Source organism: Lolium rigidum, chromosome 4 (genome assembly GCF_022539505.1).
Source record: "Lolium rigidum isolate FL_2022 chromosome 4, APGP_CSIRO_Lrig_0.1, whole genome shotgun sequence".
NCBI lineage: Eukaryota > Viridiplantae > Streptophyta > Magnoliopsida > Poales > Poaceae > Lolium > Lolium rigidum.
Genome location: NC_061511.1, coordinates 274,944,518 through 274,963,720, shown reverse-complemented (window position 1 = coordinate 274,963,720; position 19,203 = coordinate 274,944,518). Strand labels below are relative to the sequence as shown.

Here is a 19,203-nt window from a genome sequence, read left to right as displayed (position 1 = left end):
TCGAGAAGAAAGACCACCGTTGAGAATGCCATCGAGCGTCATCATCATCACTCCTCCACGAGCCAGCGATTCCGACTTCACCTTAGACGACCGCCACCGAGACCCTCGCCGCAAACGACATTGGGGCCCATGCGAGCCTATGCCAAACAGTCGATCCCCAAGCACGTCGAGGAGGAGGCAGCTCCGACTTCGATCGTGACCTTCATAGGAGAAAGTTGCACGCCTTGCACCAACACATGCACCAATCAAGTGGCATCGTTGCCACAAGTCACCTCGCAGCTCTGACTTCACCGACAAAGGACATTGCCGCGACTCCGATCCGCTCACCATTGTCATCGTTGCCACGCAGCTCGCGACGCCAACACCAACCATCTTCCACAGGTCACTCTGACCTAAGTAGCTCTAAATCGATGCCCTCAAGAGGGAAGAAGACACAAGAGCGCCGCCATCGACCGATCATGATGGATCTAGGGATTTCCCCATAGCTTTCCTAGACAGGATGTCACAACATCACCTCGGCGATACCTTCAAGAAGGGAGCGGCGCCCGAAGTCGTCGCCATCGCCGGCCTTGGCCAGCTAGCCACCGAGGACAAGGCATTAGCCCGGAACTTGTCATGTCATCCTGCTTCGTGCTCTTTGTCAGGCCACCTCCATCCCTCATCCCACCATCTCCACCACCACCACAACTGCCCCGGCCCTGGGCTTGTGGGACCCCTGGCAATTAGGGTGCCATGGACCTACGGTTGTTGGGCCCATAGTGGCTACTCGGAAACAATCACTCAAGGAGGCTACTCCCGAGTGAGGCTCCACGAGTCATAAAACCGTCTTGAAGACACCAAGCTGGAGTGGAAGACAGGTTCGGGGAGGAACTCCCTCGCGGAGGTCCCTGAACCACCAGCCTCTCCAAGTCAGAAAGCCCCTTTAGAGGCGATAAGATCAACCAAGGGAGCATCGGATGCAACCTTCGCAGGCCCCGCCGGCAAGGACGGGGAATGGGCTCCAAAGTCTACAAGACAAACCGGACAGGCGTCACACACGTCATGGCTAAGTTCAAAAGCTCCGTCCCGAGGAGGCGAGATGCCCTTGCCACTTTAGTGCTAAAGAGGGCTCGATGAGGACTGGAGCGCCAAGACCTTGTCCTTGCCACTTTGGTGCAAGGCCGGGTGGACGACACAAGCGGCCACAAGCGGCGTCATGAACGACCTCAGTACCTGTCGTGGACCGACGCTTTAATCGACCATGGACTAGGTCTATCCTGTAAAGGGCGAGGGCACTTCCCGCCCTCAATTTGGAGATGTGGAAACTCTTCCCCCACGAGATATTTCAGGGGAACAGGACTAGCTCCCCTATATAAGGGCTAGCCTTGCTAGGGTAGAAGGGGACGATCCAGAGCGATCGCAAACCCTAGATACTTGTACGGTCATCTTATCCATTGTGACTTGCAATACATCCACTAAAGCAGGACGTAGGGTTTTACCTCTCCGAGGGCCCTGAACCTGGGTAACCGATGTGTCTCTCTCTGCAGTGTTACCATCGGCAAGGCGACGACGAGCTGTTGGCACCACCTGCAGCTTGATTAAGGCATGCGACTCGGGTGACAGAGGTGGAGGTGTCCAAGTGGCGCCACAGCAGCGCCTTCGGCATAACCCGGCACCTCCAGCACCACCACTAAACCTTGCTGCCTCCGCATTGTGAACCCGTCATTCTGCGGCAGAACAACTGCCCACACTTGTGCTCCACCGGAAACCGCGCGACTAGACGCCAGCATCGCGGGGGAGGAACAGGGGAGGGGGAGGGGTGGAGCAGGTGCTCTTTCCGGTTGCAAGCGGAGCTGCAGTGGAAGGTGGAGCTGTAGGTCGATTCAATGGGGACGAAGACCTTCAAGCGGGGCACCGCGGGCAGCGCTCCGGCAAAGGGGCGGCCGGGGTGGACGGCCAAGGGGTGACCCGGAGTGCGAGCAGGACGCTGGGCGACCAGAAAAAAGGGGAGGGAGATGGGGATGGGAAATAGAACGTGCGAGGAAGAACATAAGGGTGGGGTTCGGGGACACGCGTCAGAAGACGCAGGATGCGGAGGAATGGAGCGCGCGATCCCCCGAGGGTTTGGCAGCGTTTTCCTTCAAGAAACTAGTATGTCGACTCTTCATATAAATGAAACCACCACTATCTCGCGATGGACAGAAAGATCGCCTCGCACCGTTTTAGCGAAACACCAAATTGTCAAGTTGAAAAAAAGTTGACCAACGGGGGAATGGCCCCTCCCTTGGCTATACGTTGTTAAATAGGTGAGACCTCTCTAACGCACGGGATAGCACCCCATTGGTCAACGAGCGCTTCTGCGACTCGAACCCTGATGGGCTAGCTCGACATCTTGAGCTCTAGCCACCAAGCTAGCACTTGGTTCTCTAATAAGTTTGATCCCTAATAAGTTTTTTTTTACAAGTGTCCCTAATAAGTTGGGATGACATTGCCGCCCTTTATCTAGAGGTTGGTTTTCAATCATTAGCAAACTTCTACACTGCTTAATTATTACATGGATTAATAATACTAGCATGTAATGGCGCGTCGGCACGCCGCGCCTAGGTGGTAAATGCAAGCTGAAAGCAGATAATATTTCGTGCAGTATTAGAAAATTATAATCTTATACAGAGAAAGCGTTTAACACACGGAGAGGGTTGCGATCCAGCAAAAATACTATTCGTATACGCAAAATCATGTATCCTAATTATCATAATTTTTATTTCAGCAGTGTGTACCACTCACAATAATTGCACAGTTCCTATCTTGTTTTGAACGCCAAGCACAAACTGGCCATGTTAAACTGAGAGGTCATCTACCAATACAGATGATTCGCGCCTCCAGAAAATAAGAGTTCATTTACTTCGTGAAAATCCTATGCTAGTCACTTTTGGTACACTTTTTTATAGACAATCCCTCGCAACCCCCGAAAAAATAGAAATCTCGGGCTCGCTATAGCTGTAGCGCAAACTCCAATTCTATGCAGCAGGCGACGTAGGGAATTAGAGTTGTCCTTGCCTCCTTTCAGAATCTTGCTCAGCTACAGGCTGCAATATTTCACAAAAAAGAGACCTCAGTTGGGTTGGTCATGACTGTACATCAAGCCCTCAAAAGCAATGATTCAAAAGCCTATCTTTAGATACAATTGGTCAGCTCATAGCAATAGCCAATGCCTTATTTGTGCTGCTCTTAATTCAGCAAAATTTACAGCCTATGTAATTCAATCTGTATATTGTGCTTGAGCTAAACAATAATTGGTGACCTGGGCGCCTCTCCTTGTCCCAAAAAAAATGTAACCCTGGTAGCATCCTATGAATTGATCAGCATATCAACCATGCCTCCAATGCTGTTGTGTATCATTCATGGTAAACATTCAGGAAAGAACACTTAGCAGATGCACAATTAAGTTATTAAGGGCAGTCTAAGGACTAAGTATCACACAGTAGGCGGAGTAAAAAAAAGGAAAAAAAGCACCTACTGCATAGATGCATGGATGGCAGACAGGTAGGTCTAGTTTGAAGCTCATATGCCTTGTCGTTTAAAGCTAAATACCAAAGGCATTGCAATCTAAAGGTTGTAACAGTACTATGAAAACAAAATGTAATTGAGTACCTATAATCTAATTTGAAGTAGCAATCATTATTTAGAAATTCGTGTCATATCAGAATATGGAAACACTGCACAGGATCACATGATGCTCACAGGTAATCCTCCACCACCCTAAGTAAAAACTAATGATTATCTACGTAATTACATATATGCAGCGACCACCCATGGACAAAGTTCTCGTATGGGTCAATGAAGTATTCGTATTTGCCAGCATAATTTATGAATGCAAAATGTAGATCACAAATACAGTGGCAGGACATGTAGATCCTATATATTTTGAAGATGAACTCGAGATTTTTCTGTATTCTAGTATGTACATTATAAGACTGGATATGACCAAATCCTATGAACCAAGGAGGAAACTATAGCAATAGAGATGAATTAGCCCCAATCTTGTTGCATTTTTTTTTTTCGATAAAGGATGCTTTATTACTTTTGGGAAGCAATTACATCCAGCCTCTGCATAACCAGGATGCACACAGCTGTTCAACGAGTCTGTAACCAACAAAGTAAAGGAAAAAACTAGGCGAAATACATATCGGAACGATGAATCATAAATCGCCTAAGGTGTGGGTGGTGCTGCAATCCGTAGACTATGCTGCCACCCATGTAGGGAAAAAGTATCCCTCGCCGTATCCTCCAACCGTGTACAGACCTCCGTAAATAGGTCTCGGTTCTCCATCCGCTGAAGAGGTAACCACAAACGAAGAATACCTGTACATCTGTAGATGACCTGCAACAAAGAACAATTTTTGTCATTAAAAATCTTGTCATTTCTACTTAGCCAGAGTGCCCAGATAACTGCTAGCGCCCCCACCCTAAGAAGCAACTTAAACCTTGAATCGATACCGTGGAGCCAATTGCCAAAGACATTGGCTACACTAGTCGAGGGATACAGGGTAGAAGCAACTTGGATGACTCGACCAAATAGATCTCGCAAAATGGCATTGGAAAAAAAGGTGTTTAATAGTTTCATCTTGTTGACAAAAAACACACCTAGTACTTCCATGCCAATTCCGCTTGACAAGATTATCTTTGGTAAGAATGACTCCACGACGAAGATACCATCCGAAAATTTTTATTTTTAGTGGTATTTTCATCTTCCAGATTTTCTTGTTATTATCAACCGGTATATCAGAATGGAGAATCGCATTGTACAAGGATTTGACTGAGAAAGTACCATCTACATGAAGATTCCATCTAAATTCATCCGGTTCAGTTGATAATTGAATATCTCCCAACCGTTGAATTAAATCGTTCCATGCAACAAGCCTTTGTCCGAGCAAAACCCTTCTAAACGTCACATTAGGTGGTGAGGTAGCCATTACTGTGGCAATTGTATCACCTTTGCGACGGACAATACTATACAAGGCAGGATACTGCTCACTCAAGGAAGCATTGTCTAACCAAACATCTTCCCAGAAGCGTATCTGTTCTCCGTTCTTAATAGAGAAAGTACCATGACGAAAGAAAACATTCTTAGTCGCCATTAGACCAGCCCAGAAGTGAGAATCCCCGGGTTTCCAAACCACTTGGGATAACGCCTTCGAGCCAATGTACTTTCTACGAAGAATAGTTTGCCAAATCCCATCCTCGATAAGAAGCTTAAAAAGCCATTTACCTAGCGAGCTGAGTTCTTAACCTCTAGGTCATGAACTCCAAGTCCACCTTGATCTTTGGGACTACGGACTACACTCCACTTAACCAGTCGATATTTCTTTTCTCGCTGTCCCCTTGCCAAAAGAATCGGATCGATAATAATCGAGTTTATGCAGAATTCCTTTTGGCAGCAGGAAGAATGATAACATATACGGTACCATATTTGTCGATCATTGAATTAATGAGAACCAATCTCCCTCCGAGGGACAGCAATTTACCCTTCCAACTACTAAGGCGTTTTTGTAATCTTTCTTCCACAATTTTCCATTCAGCAATTGTTAGTCTCCGATAATGAATCGGAATACCCAAATAGCGAATAGGAAATTGGCCTTGCCCACAACCAAACAACTCCGTATATAGAGTCATATCGTTTTGGGCCTCACCGAAACAGAACAACTCACTTTTATGGAAATTGATTTTTAATCCCGACAAGCTGCTCAAACGCCGTCAAAATTAATTTGAGATTGCGAGCTTTTCGAGATCATGATCCATAAAAAGGATTGTATCGTCGGCATATTGAAGGATAGATAAACCCCCATCAACCAAATGTGGGATCACACCTTCAATCTGGCCATCAGACTTAGCTCGCTCTATGAGTATTGCCAACATATCCGCTACAATGTTGAACAACATCGGTGATAACGGATCCCCTTGGCGTAACCCCTTTCGTGTTTGAAAATAGTGGCCGGTGTCATCATTTACCCGGATAGCCACACTACCTCCATACACAAAATCGTAAATTAGAGCGCGCCACTCAGGAGAAAAACCTTTCATCCTAAGTGTCTGCTGCAGAAAAGACCACTTAACCTTGTCATACGCCTTTTCGAAATCTAATTTTAAAATTACCCCGTTTAATTTCTTAGAATGCATCTCATGTACCGTCTCGTGCAACACTGCCACTCCATCAAGGATATTCCTTCCTTGCATAAAAGCGGTCTGTGAAGGTTGAACTACATGATCCGCAACCGTATTAAGTCTAATGGTGGCCACTTTCGTGAAAATCTTGAAACTGACGTTTAAAAGGCAGATAGGTCTATATTGTTGAATCCTTTCTGCCTCATTAACCTTCGGTAACAAAATTACTTCACCAAAATTTAGACGAAATAATTCTAGTTGTCCTGTGTGAAGATCACCGAACAAATCTAGAAGATCCGATTTAATAGTATCCCAAAAGGTTTGATAAAACTCTGCTGGAAAACCATCTGGACCCGGTGCTTTGTTACATTCCATTTGGAAAATCGCCTTCTTAACCTCATCCTCAGAATAAGGTGCGGTTAGTAAGCCATTTTCTTCCATAGAAACTTGGGGTATATCTTCCGTTAAGTCCTCGTCAAGAGAGAAAGAGCTTTCCTCCGGAGGACCAAACAGGTCTTTATAATAATTAGTAATGTACGATTTAAGTTGCTCGTGGCCTTCAATCACCCCTTCATCTTGTACAAGAGAATGAATACGCTTTTTCCGATGTCTGCCATTGGCTAAACCATGAAAATATCGCGTATTCGAATCACCTTCCAAAATAAATTGGGCTTTGGATCTTTGATACCATTTGAGCTCCTCTTCACGAAGAAGACTCGCCATTTTTGCATTGGATTGATTCTTAAGATCAATCTCCTGCGTGGACAGCGGTCTCACTTCCGCGATGGCCTCAAGATCATCAATCTCTTTAGACAAGCGAGCCTTCTCTTTTTTCAAAATACCAGCCATATGTGCAGCCCATCCAGAGAGATGCTTGCGCATAGCGCGCATCTTATTATTCCATCTCAATATTGGCGAGCCACCCCGAACTGGTCGTTCCCAAACCGTCTTGTTGCATGCATATATGACTTCCTGAAGTTTGGATATCATACTGTATGCTCATAATCGAAATATAGAACATTTGTAAGTTTAAAGGCCCAATGGACAGGTATGAGATATCTAACAGAGGACTCTTGCTAATTTTTTTTGCTATGTATTAGAGACACCATAGCAGCAAGATTGGGCAGATATTAGATATCTAACAGAGGAGTGTTGCCCTCTCCCCCCATATGAGAGTAAGCACCACTGAATTGGTAAATTTTACTTGCATTATGCTATAAGAAAAGCTCACCATCGTTGCTTAATATCGAATTTGCACAAATTAGCGAGCTTTCCAACTTAAAAGCAAACCTAGTGTTCTAAATGAGGATTTAAGCACATATGACTATTTAGTTAATTTAGGTTGACCGTCAGGCTATGCAAAACCACTGGAGATGCACCAAAGCAGATACTATCTGGAAGCACAGCCTACTAAATTATTTATTAGAAAGCTGTGATAACACACAGCTATTACAAAACTAAATTGTCACATTCGTGAAACTTCAGCTATGTCATAGTGGCAGAGATTTAAAGATATCCTCCAAAAAAAATCTTAAAAGATTTGATAATGCAAAGTTACAGCATAACTAAATAATTGTCAGAATCCTCAAACTCCATTAAGCCATACTGGCAGACATATTAAACTTATGAAAGGAAAAGGTTAGTTCAGTATAGAGCAACAGAATCTAGTTGAATGCAAGATTTAGGTGCATGATAAAACAGTGATGTGTGTGATCAAATGATATTTGAAGACTGGCTTCTAAAGTAAATTATACCACCTCCAGAATGACAGATAGCACCATGATGTAAGGTAGCTCACCTTACAGGCTATCGTTTGTGTGCAAGAAAAGAATACAGCTCTAAAGCTAGGAAGATAACAAAAGAAAGAATAGCCAGATCGAAGAGTCTTTGCCATAGAAATAACATGAGTCAAATTGTGTTTGCCATTAAAAAAAAGGAGGCATGCTTTCTTACCTTAATGAACACCAAGAATCCAGAAACACCAACCTTCTTAGCATCAAGTAACATCTTTCTTTGTAAAGTTCGTAATGATATAAGCATAAAGATCTAACGGACTAATACCCACGACAACCTTTGGGTACATATGGGGAAAGTGCATCTTCATTATTTGAATTATTATGTGTATCAAGGCTAAAAGAAGGTGAGGTCTTTATCTCAGAATAATGTGTATCAAGGTCTTTTCTTCAGAAGTACTCAGTAGGCAAGCAAGTAGGTTTAGTAATTGATGTTGGGAGCTTTTCAAGGAACAGACTCCCTGAAACTTGGATGGTGTAAAAAATAAGTTATCATCTATGTAGCCTGTAGTGGTATACTTTCGAGTTGAACAGCAGAACAAATTAACACGAGAGCAGAAAATGAGATTAAATTCCTACAAACTACTCCTTAACCGTGTACTTAACACGGTTTGCATGACTTTATTTAGGGAGCAGAACAAGTTAACACGAGAGTGTTACATTTAAGTATACTTCACAAATAAGTGGCAGCACACCGCACCCTTGATGTAGCTGTATGAGCTGAAGAACGAAAAAGAGTTCCTATTGTCGTCGTCCGGGTGGCGGCGAAGCGGCCATTCGCAAAACAATGTCAAGCAATCTGAAAAAACAAAAATGAATTATTATTATGGTCCAGAACGTGATACTAATATAGTTAAGTATATCAATCTTATTAGTGCAAGTTTTATTAGTTTTTAGACAGAAATCTGCTACTTTTGACAGAGACAGTCATATAAAGAAAGTTAAAGTGCGTTAAAGTGCTGAAAGGATTTGAGTTCCCTTCAATAACTGGATGTAAAAGTTTAGCTCTAAATCACATTCAGTACAAAATCAATGAGACGTGTTATGATATGGTTCCGGCCGGATTTCAGTATGTCACTGGCACTGGATGAAGGACTTGCAAGCTACGAAGCATGGATACAGCGACAGGATACAACGATACGGAGAAGGCAATACAGAATACGCCGATTTGAAAAAAAAATATACGGCGGTACGCCGAGTATATGTATAAAATCAATAAAATGACAGGTTATAAAAGAAGAGAAGAATTGAATGCATGAGATGGGATTAAAAACTGCCCGATTTGTTGCCCTTCCTTGATGGCTAAATCTGAATGTATCGCCAATTTGGCAATTTCTGCAATCCTCATGGTACCTGTAAAATAAATTTATGCTAGTATTAGAGTTTGAGAGAAACATAATAAGGTAATAACACATAACCGTGCAAAATCTGAAAATAACAAAGAAGTCGCCTCCTTGGCCTGTTACGTCTGATGCCATTTTTGAAGCATGAGCCGATTGATGATATTTTGGATTGACACCACCAGCCTTAGCCTCTCAACAGCAATTTTGTTGCTTGCACTACTACCAACCCAGGATTGGCCGGTTCTTGATGCCATGGCAGAATCTCACTCCCTAGCCAGGGCATCAGGAGAAGCATGAGCAATTTACAAAAGTAGATGATGCCAGGTCGCATCAAAGCAAGGAAGTAAGTTAGAAAAGCACGCATCGGCAGCACAGTTGGGTAGGAGGATAGGAAGCAAGAGAGGAGAAAGCAGGACGGGATCTAGATTACCTTGTTGCTAGCGACGGGTGACGACAGAGGCGGCTCTAGGCGTCTAGGCGATGGAGAGGGGCGAATCCAGGTCGAGGCGGCACGATTCCGAGCGGCAGCAGCTGGATTCCGGGCAGCAGTGGCTAGATTCCGGTCGGCGACGGCTGGATTTCGGCCGGCGACGCGTGCGACTGTAGTGGCGTCTGCGGCTCAAGCCTCGAGCCCCTTGCCTGCGAATGGAAGCTTGGGGTTAGGGGAGGAGGGAGCACCCAGGCCTATACCTACTCCTCGCTGTCTCCTGTAAGCCTCCCGTGCGCGGACGCCGCTGGGATCTCGTCTTGCTCCGGTGACCTCCTCCTTGTTCCATTGGGGGAGAGCAGTAGGGCGGCCTCCTCCATATCCCGGTGGTGGCGCACGATGAGGTGTAGTAGCCGCTGTGCCGAAACAATGTTGTCGGAGCTGAAACAGCCGAGTCTTGACGGACATTACCGACGGCAAGCGGGAGCGGATGGAGGCATGCCAGGGGCCAACGACGCCGGCAGCAGATGCGGCGCTAGGGTGCCAGCCTTCCAGCACCACATCGCAATTGGGGGAGGTAGAGATTGGAATTATTGGGGAGAGAGAAGAAGATTCGACTGAGGACGCCCCCGGCGCGTGGCGCACGAATGCTGCAGGCGCGGACGGAAAGAGCAACACCGATCCACTCATGGCCACCAGCCGGAGCACCGGCACACGGACGACAAGCAGCCGGCGGTCCTGGAGTAAATCTTCCATCAGCAGGGATAGCAGCACGGCGATGGAACGGCCGGCGTGCAGATCCGCGCGCCGATCCCCTCACCATTAGAGGCAAATTCACTGAGAAAGAAAGAAGGAAAGAGAAGCCAAGAAAAATAACAGAGGAAAAAAAAGTGAAGAGAGGCACCGGCCGGAGAAGCGGTCAAGCGGCGGCCGCACCGCTCCACGTTCTAGGTGGGGCCCACCAGAGGGCAGAGCAGCACAGTAACAAAGCATCACTACACTCACCCAGTAATACACGCGAAAGGAACAACTAAGAGGGTAGAAAATACTGAGAAAATGCAACATATCCCCCAAAATACACACAGAAGCTAAATATTACAGAGAATAACACGTGTCAGCATGGTAGGTAGGGTAAAAAAATATCCCAAAAATTGAGAAAAAACTTTAATGTTCAGGTTTAGTATAGTACTTATATATCTGCCGTAGAGAGCAAGGCACCGGTGGAGCCACGGGTTCCATACTCGGGACCGACCGACCAAGTCGGTTACAGACAGCTTCCGATTGCATGATCTGGTCAAAATAGGGAGCCATCAACGCACCTCGAGTTTTCGGAACCGACTCTTCTCGCGTTGCGGCCAGGCTGGGCGGAGGCGCGCGGCGTCGCGGCCGGATCGGCTAGAGTTTACGCGACCCAGGCCATGGCGAGCGAGGAGGGCCAGCTCAGGACGCGGGTGTCCGACCGTCTGATCGCGCTCCTGGGCTACTCCGAGGCCATGGTTGTGCAGCTGGTACTCCGCCTCGCGCGGGACAGCGAATCGGCGGCGGACCTGGCGGCACAGCTCGTCAACCTGGCGGAGCTCCCCTCCTCCTCCGACACCGTCGCCTTCGCCGAGGACGTGCACGCCATGTTCCCACGCAAGGCCGCCGCCGGGGCCAGCGAATACCAGAAGCAGGTAAGGGAGGCGGCGGCGTTCGCCAAGAAGCAGACCACCTTCAAGCTGCTCGACGAGAACGACGACCAAGATAATGCGGCCGCCCCGTCCTCCTCCGAAAACAACAGCAACGGCAAGAAGCGTTTCATCAGGAGGAAGGGCACGAGCCAAGGGGGGGACGACGACGACGACGAGGCAGCTGCAATGCACCACGATTCAGAGCGGAACGTGCGGCCGCGCCGTGGTCCGGCGGAGGAGGCCGGCAGCGATTCATCAGATGAGGAAGAACTAGAAGAGATTGACCGCGACCAGATCGAGAGGGCTCAGCTCGATCGGCGCATCAGGGAACGTGACGCAGCCAACACGAGGAAACCGATGATGGACCGAAAGCCCACCAGGCACCAACATGACGAGCTCGCCCGACGGTCCGAGGCGCTGCTGAACACGCGCCACATCTCCGAGCTCAGGGATTCCTCCAAGTACGCCTACCGGCAGAAGCGGGCGGAGAAGAAGGTGCTGGAGTTGCGGGACAAGATCCTCGACCACGAGTACTTGTTCCACGGCGACGAGCTGACGCCTGCCGAGAAGAGAGACCACAGGCTCGATATGGAAATCTACAATCTTGTCAAAGATCACGCTAAAAAAGACGACGATGCCGGCGATTACTACAGGATACCCGAGGCTTACGACGCCGCAGGAAACGTTCATCAGGAGAAGCGGTTCGCCGTGGCGACGCAGCGGTACAATGATCCTGACAAAGCGGCGGGAGACGGCAACAAGAGGAGCTATTTCTCAGAGCAGGACTGGGAAGAGCAGCAGATAAGGAAATCTCGGCTGCAGTTCGGATCAAATACTGCTGGACGGGCCGGCGATGGCTACGAGCTTCTCTTCGATGATGCGGTCGACTTCGTCAAGTCGTCCGTGCAGATTGATGCCGACGGCGAGATGGACGAACTGGCCGAGGCCATTGATGCGAAGGTCACACTGAAGAGGGAGCTGCAAGACGAGAGGAAGAATCTGCCCGTGTACAAGTTCAAGGACGATCTGCTCAAGGCCATCGAGGAGTACCAGGTGCTCATCATAGTCGGAGAGACCGGGTCCGGCAAGACCACGCAGATACCGCAGTACCTCCACGAGGCCGGGTACACGGCCAAGGGGAAGAAGATCGCGTGCACGCAGCCGCGGCGCGTGGCGGCAATGAGCGTGGCGGCGAGGGTGGCGCAGGAGATGGGCGTCAAGCTCGGGCACGAGGTCGGCTACTCCATCAGGTTCGAGGACTGCACCTCGGAGAGGACGGTGATCAAGTACATGACCGACGGGATGCTCCTCCGCGAGTTCCTCGGCGAGCCGGACCTGGCGAGCTACAGCGTGGTGATCGTGGACGAGGCGCACGAGCGCACGCTCTCCACCGACATCCTTTTTGGCCTCGTCAAGGACATCGTCCGCTTCCGGCCCGACGTGAAGCTGCTCATCTCCAGCGCCACGCTCAACGCCGTGAAGTTCAGCGACTTCTTCGACGGGGCTCCGATCTTCAAGATCCCCGGGAGGCGGTACAAGGTGGACATCCACTATAGCGTTGCGCCGGAGGCGGATTACATCAAGGCCGCCGTGGTGACGATCCTGAAGCTGCACGTCACGGAGCCCGCCGGCGACATCCTGCTGTTCCTCACGGGGCAGGAGGAGATTGAAACGGTGGAGGAGATCCTCAAGGAAAGGATGAGGACACTTGCCAGCAAGATGGCGGAGCTGCTGATCTGTCCGATCTATGCGAACCTGCCCACGGAGCTCCAGTCCAAGATATTCGAGCCGACGCCGGAGGGCGCCCGGAAGGTGGTCCTGGCCACCAACATCGCCGAGACATCGCTGACCATCGACGGGATCAAGTACGTGATCGACCCAGGGTTTTGCAAGATCAAGTCGTACAACCCGCGCACGGGCATGGAGTCGCTGCTCCGCGCGCCCATCTCCAAGGCATCGGCGGACCAGCGCGCCGGCCGGTCGGGGCGCACGGGCCCCGGCAAGTGCTACCGCCTCTTCACGGAGTACAACTTCAGGAACGACCTTGACGACGACACGGTGCCGGAGATCCAGAGGAGCAACCTGGCCAACGTGGTGCTGAGGCTAAAGGCGCTCGGGATCAACGACCTGGTGAACTTCGACTTCATGGACCCGCCGGCGTCGGAGTCGCTGCTCAAGGCGCTGGAGGAGCTCTTCTCCCTCGGCGCGCTCAACGGCCGCGGCGAGCTGACAAAGACCGGGAGGAGGATGGCGGAGTTCCCCCTTGACCCCATGCTCTCCAAGGCCATCGTCGCGTCGGAGAAGTACAAGTGCTCGGAGGAGGTGGTGACCATCGCGGCCATGCTGTCGGCCGGGAACGCCGTCTTCTACCGGCCCAAGGACAAGCAGGTGCACGCGGACACGGCGCGGCAGGCGTTCAACGTCGGCAACGTCGGCGACCACGTCGCGCTGCTCAACGTGTACAACGCGTGGAAGGAGTCGAGCTACTCGCCGCAGTGGTGCCGCGAGAACTTCGTGCAGTCGCGCACCATGAAACGCGCGCGAGATGTGAGAGACCAGCTGGAGGCGCTGCTGGAGCGGGTGGAGATCGAGCCCTGTTCCGGCGCCGGCGACCTCGCCGCGATCAGGAAGGCGATCACGGCGGGTTACTTCCGCAACGCTGCACGGCTGCAGAAGGACGGGTCGTACCGTGCCGGTAAGTGCCAGCAGAAGGTGTTCGTGCACCCCAACTCCGGGATGGTGCAGGTGCTGCCGCCGTGGGTGGTGTACCACGAGCTGGTGCAGACTAGCAAGGAGTACATCCGGCAGGTGACGGAGCTCAAGCCGGAGTGGCTGGTGGAGATCGCACCGCACTATTACCAGAGCAAGGACATCCACGAGCACCAGACAAAGAAGATGGCCAAGGCCAAAGGTCAAGCGGAAGCACAATCTAAAACTGAATAACTTCTTAAAGACTATTTTTTTCTTCCTGCTACCTGAACAGAATGGCAACAACCTTCTGCTTAGTGCTTTCTACTCCTATGAACACCTATGTGTACTGATTCTTTTAGACTCCATGGGGCCAATTTACAAAATTCAGTTGCACAGGCACGTAGATAGAATATACGGAGTATTTCCGACAACACACTGCTATTTTTTCTTTCTGCTTGGACATGGACATCCATACCTGAACAGAATTTCGGGCAACAATGCACAGCTACTTCCATACATTTTCCTTTCTACAAGGATACCCACACCTAAATTACTGTAATGTATCTTTTAGATTCCAAATCCCAGCAAAGGGTACATCAGGCACATTAAATTAAACTCAAAATACAACATTAGTTTTCAACTTTTCGTGACTAATTCCTACATGACATAAGGCTTTCTAGGGTAAAATAAACCTACATTACATGTTGATGAGATGGTACATACTATTGCCAGTTTCCTCCTCCATAAGGCTGCTGCTGGTTTCGAGAACCAGCTTGTGGGGGTAATTGGGCCCCCGGCCTGGGCCACCAGGAGGACCATAAGGACCCGCTTGTGGAAAATTTGGCGCACCTGCACCATAGCCACTGTTGCCGCCGCCGCCCCTTGGACCACCTGTCCCGCCCATCGCACCACCAGGGTATGGAGGCGGCCCTCGACCTTGTTGAGCGTAAGGGCCACTACCATAGCCACCACCTTGCCCTCCACGGTTTGGATACCCTCCACCACCTTGGTTCCCGCCTTGTGGGTACCTGTTAGGCCCTCCTGGCCCCCGTGGCTTTCCATAGTGATGATTTGACCCAGATGCCATTGGTGGGTGTGGATTGTTCGTAGGCTGGCCTGGCCTGATTTGAGGATGCAGTTGGCCTGATTGCTGGATTGGGGGCAAGCGGGCATGAGGCTGAGGATGCTGCGTTTTTGCCGCTTTGCAGCAGCATCATCCGCTTGCCGCTGCTGTTGACGTCTTTTCTTCGTCTGGTATTCATGTGATGCCTCGTACTTTGGCAAGCTGTATCAGCAAACATGAAATGGACAATCGATTAATTAACGAGAGAAAAATAAAACGGTGGCACAATTGTCTTAAAAAATAAAACTTAGGATGATTATGGCATGCTGCAAGTCAGAGAAAGAGAAAAGCTACAAGTATCACCTTTTGGGATCACATGGTAGGGGATCAGCCCAAAAATATTCAGCATCAAGCGCTTCTTTTGCAGATACCCTCTGAATAATGCAAACCCATATCAAATTATGGTTGAAAATACAAAGAGATGATAATTGAGAAAACATGAAAGAAAAAAACTAATTGAGCAAACAGAAAAAGGAAGAAACTATACCTTTGCAGGGTCCAGTGTCAACATCCTCTCCAGAAGCTCCAGGGCATAATGATCAAAACTAGAACCACACAAAGAAGTAAGCAAAAACTCTTCCGAAAATGGCAACCGAGCGAGCTTCAAGAATATAACATGAATAAAAAAGTATAATACAGAGTACTTACTGTTTAAAAGCATCCTTAACATGCCTCTTCACTGGGCGAGGAGGCTTCAAATTATTATACCATGGCATTTTTGTCGCACCCGGCCAATTAATTTCATCAGGGGTACCACAAAGCTCAAATATTTTGGTCAGTTGGTCTGGCTGCATAAAAAAACAAAGAGCGACAACGGATTAATCAAGATTGCATGTAGACCACAAGTTGCTTGGAACAAACACGTGTAGTGCTAAATGATTCTAGATAATGACTGAAAGTGTCACAAAGTAAAGGTTCTGCTAGGCTGACAGGGAGCAGCTATGTTCTTATGACCAGCAAAAGAACCGTACATATAATTAAGTAGATTAAGAGTGAAGACGGTTGAGGACTGAAGAGATGGGTTCAGATTTCTCTCAGCAATCAATAATGAATCAAACGCTAGACTGATGCGGGTATTCACAGAACTTAAGAAGTCTACAAAATGGAATTTGATTTCCTACTTTAACCATATTTAAATGTAAGTATGGTAGACATGGAGAATTTTGTAGCACTGTTAGAACCAACAAGAGTACATTTTCAATAACAGGAGTACAAGAATAATAGGATATGTTTTTCCTCTGACAACCAAGTTCAAATGTATTGCTTCAGATAGATATGGAGAATTTTGCGATATTCTATAGTCTGTATTATTCCCCAAGTCTGTTACACATATCTGTTTGTTCCCAGCTACCTTTAAGTTCTAGCTTCACATTATGATTTATGACATACTAGACTACTAGTACATTACATGTCCCTTCATTATCATCAAAAGGATTCTTCCACTTTAGAATAACCACATGACAGTCAGGATCAGGAATTGACAAAATAACTTGTTCAACACCTTAAGAAACCATACCTCATTCTTTCCAGGCAGTATTGGCTTTCCATTCAGAAGCTCCGCAAAAATACAACCCACCGACCACATGTCCACCGCTGGACCATATTTTGTGCTTCCTAGCAGCAACTCTGGAGGTCTGAAAATCATTAAACCCAAGAAAACAGTCAGCAAGATCCAATTACTAACAGTGCAATATACAAATTGCACAACGAAAGGGTAAGACTGAAATACCTGTACCACAGAGTGATCACCCGGTTAGTTAGGTTTCCGTTATGATCACTAGAAAATGATCTTGCTAGTCCAAAATCAGCCAACTTCAAGTTACCCTCATTGTCTATCAAGAGGTTAGATCCTGCAGAAGTTGATTTTGATGCAGGATTAGCATAAAAAATAACAGAGTAACTGTTAACAACATAACACCAAAAATCTCAAGTATTTTTTTTCTGCTATACATACCTTTAATATCACGATGCAGGACTTGATTGACATGGCAATAGTGAAGGCCTGTGAGGAGCTGCTTCATGTAGCACTGGTACATGACACTAGATCAACAACTACAACTTGTAGGAACTAGTACCATCATTCATACAGATACGGATGGTTTTTTACCTTGATCTGTGGAATGGTGAAGCGCATCCCAGGCTTATCAGCCAACCCAGTCAAGTCGTGGTCCATGTACTCAAAGACCATGTAAATGCTCCCTTTGTACTTGTTGCCATCGACTATTCAACAACACACAGCATCAGGTCAAATGAATAAAGTTAGGGAACAGACCATTTGCTTTAGTTTTTGTGACAAGAATCAAAAACATTAGTAATATCTTTCTTAGAATGAAACCGCACCTTGCTTCCCCTGCTCGTCCCTTTCCGGCCCTGCAAAAATCAATCCAATCCATCAGTCATCTGGACGCAGGCAGGGCAGTTAACAGTCATGTTCTAATTCGTGAGACTATTGGTCAAACCTGGGGATGTGACGATCTCCTTGAGGTGGATGACGTTCTGGTGGTGGAGCTTCTTGAGGATTTTGATCTCGCGGATGGCCGTGATAGGGAACTGCGTCGGGTTAGCGAAAACTCAGAGCCAAGAAATCATGAAGGGAAAGAAAAAGACGCGACCGGGACACCTACGCCCTCGCGCTCGTTGTCCATGCGGATCTTCTTGAGCGCGACGATCTCCTTCGTCTCCGTGTCCTTCGCCATGAACACTTGCCTGAAAAAAGACAAGGACGCCGCCGAATTGGAAAGATGCCGAGGGGATTCGAGGGATTGGGGAACTGAGATTGGGGGGTCGATAGAACGCGTACCCGTATGTGCCCTCGCCGATCTGCTCGAGCTTCTCGAAGCAGTCGACGCCGCGGGAGCCCCATGACGGGTACTCCTCGAGGTTGAGCTGCCCCGGCGCCGCCACCGCCATGGCTTGCGGAGCTTTCCCCTTCCGGCGCGCTAGGGTTTAGAGGACACGCCGCAAGGATTGGGAAAGGAAAGACGAAGAGGGGTCGGGTGGGGGTCTGATCTGAACCCTGGAGTCTGAACTCGAGTCGGATGGTTAATAGTTATTTTTTTAGTCTTATATCTGGAGTAGTATAATGAGACATGCTTAAATAAGTGGTGGGACAGATTACCTAGCCGCCGCATGTGAGAAAAACCCTAGCCGCCTCCACTTCAGCCTCTTTCATAGATCGGTTTCCCTCCTTCGATCGGCTTCGCCATCGTCGGCAGAAGTGGGGAACCTGATCTATGCGTGGAGTTTTTAACAAAAATACAGTAGTGTTTTTAATATTTTATGTTAGGATTTTGGTAGTCGTCTTCTTGTTCGTTTTCCCTCAATTGAGATGGTATCGTCTGCAATAAGTGATCTTCGGTTCTTCGTTCGATGATGAGATCTCTTTCCCGGCGTCAGTGGTGGTGTTGGAAGATTACAGTTCTCTAAGTATAGCCTTCAGATCTTCCTTCGCGAGATTGAATTTGGATATTTTCTCATGGTTGCCGCGAGGAGGATTATCCTCGCAGTTTTTGTCCCGACTGCTACATCCTCGACAATGGTGATTCGTACTTTCGGCTCTCCAGCGACATCGGCAAGGCTGGTCTATGGGTCGTTATCTATCTTTAGTTGTCTTCAGGAAAGTACAAGATTGTGTCTTAAAAGAAGAAAGAGCTTGAAAATCTCGAAGATTTGCTAGTATCTTTTGGACTTTATTTTGTGAGACAGACTCGTGCATCTCTACCATGTACTATCTTTTACTATAAATATATGTGGTATTGGTTGCCAAAATAAAGTGGTGGGATAGATTGCTCTTAGCTAAGAGAAAATAAATATCTTTTTCTTATTTCTCTCTCCTCCACATCATAAATTATCCTAGGTAGCAATGCTAAGATATAATCATTGTACATGTCCTAATAATTTTTGGACATCTGATCTTTGCAACAACGAGTCCTCCATATGCTGCATTCACGTGTGTGCAGTATCGCTAAAATCTCCCTTCATCTGGCACCGTGAAAAAATATCTGAAATCGTTCAA

At 47.9% G+C, this 19,203-nt stretch overlaps 2 protein-coding genes and 1 long non-coding RNA gene across 3 annotated transcripts; 1 reads left to right on the top strand and 2 right to left on the bottom strand.

Annotated features, from left to right (window-relative positions):
* Window positions 1-8,289: 8,289 nt before the first annotated feature.
* On the bottom strand, window positions 8,290-9,778 carry LOC124650652. Its single transcript, XR_006987087.1, has 2 exons — window positions 9,708-9,778; window positions 8,290-9,547 (listed from the first exon to the last, which is right to left on the bottom strand). It is a non-coding gene; the product is annotated as an uncharacterized LOC124650652 (long non-coding RNA).
* Window positions 9,779-11,122: 1,344 nt separating this feature from the next.
* On the top strand, window positions 11,123-14,317 carry LOC124648816 (pre-mRNA-splicing factor ATP-dependent RNA helicase DEAH1-like). Its single transcript, XM_047188515.1, has one exon. The coding sequence runs from the start codon at window positions 11,123-11,125 to the stop codon at window positions 14,315-14,317; it is 3,195 nt and encodes a 1,064-aa protein (XP_047044471.1).
* A 153-nt stretch (window positions 14,318-14,470) lies between these two features.
* LOC124707793 (cyclin-dependent kinase C-2-like) lies at window positions 14,471-18,195 on the bottom strand. The gene is made up of 12 exons (XM_047239486.1): window positions 17,989-18,195; window positions 17,813-17,894; window positions 17,648-17,738; window positions 17,529-17,558; window positions 17,296-17,408; window positions 17,143-17,215; window positions 16,918-17,038; window positions 16,705-16,822; window positions 15,837-15,976; window positions 15,676-15,733; window positions 15,492-15,562; window positions 14,471-15,350 (listed from the first exon to the last, which is right to left on the bottom strand). The coding sequence occupies exons 1-12, from the start codon at window positions 18,096-18,098 to the stop codon at window positions 14,723-14,725; spliced, it is 1,635 nt and encodes a 544-aa protein (XP_047095442.1). The 5' UTR covers window positions 18,099-18,195; the 3' UTR covers window positions 14,471-14,722.
* Window positions 18,196-19,203: the final 1,008 nt, after the last annotated feature.

Excerpts from the sequence above, each read along its gene's own strand:
- LOC124648816 (XM_047188515.1), top strand. The coding sequence starts at position 11,123 with ATGGCGAGCGAGGAGGGCCAGCTCAGGACGCGGGTGTCCGACCGTCTG.
- LOC124707793 (XM_047239486.1), bottom strand. The coding sequence starts at position 18,098 with ATGGCGGTGGCGGCGCCGGGGCAGCTCAACCTCGAGGAGTACCCGTCA. Across the intron at positions 17,409-17,528 it reads GGACGAGCAGGGGAAGCAAG|TCGATGGCAACAAGTACAAA; the intron begins GTGCGGTTTCAT and ends GTTGTTGAATAG. Across the intron at positions 17,039-17,142 it reads CCTGCATCGTGATATTAAAG|GATCTAACCTCTTGATAGAC; the intron begins GTATGTATAGCA and ends CAACTTCTGCAG.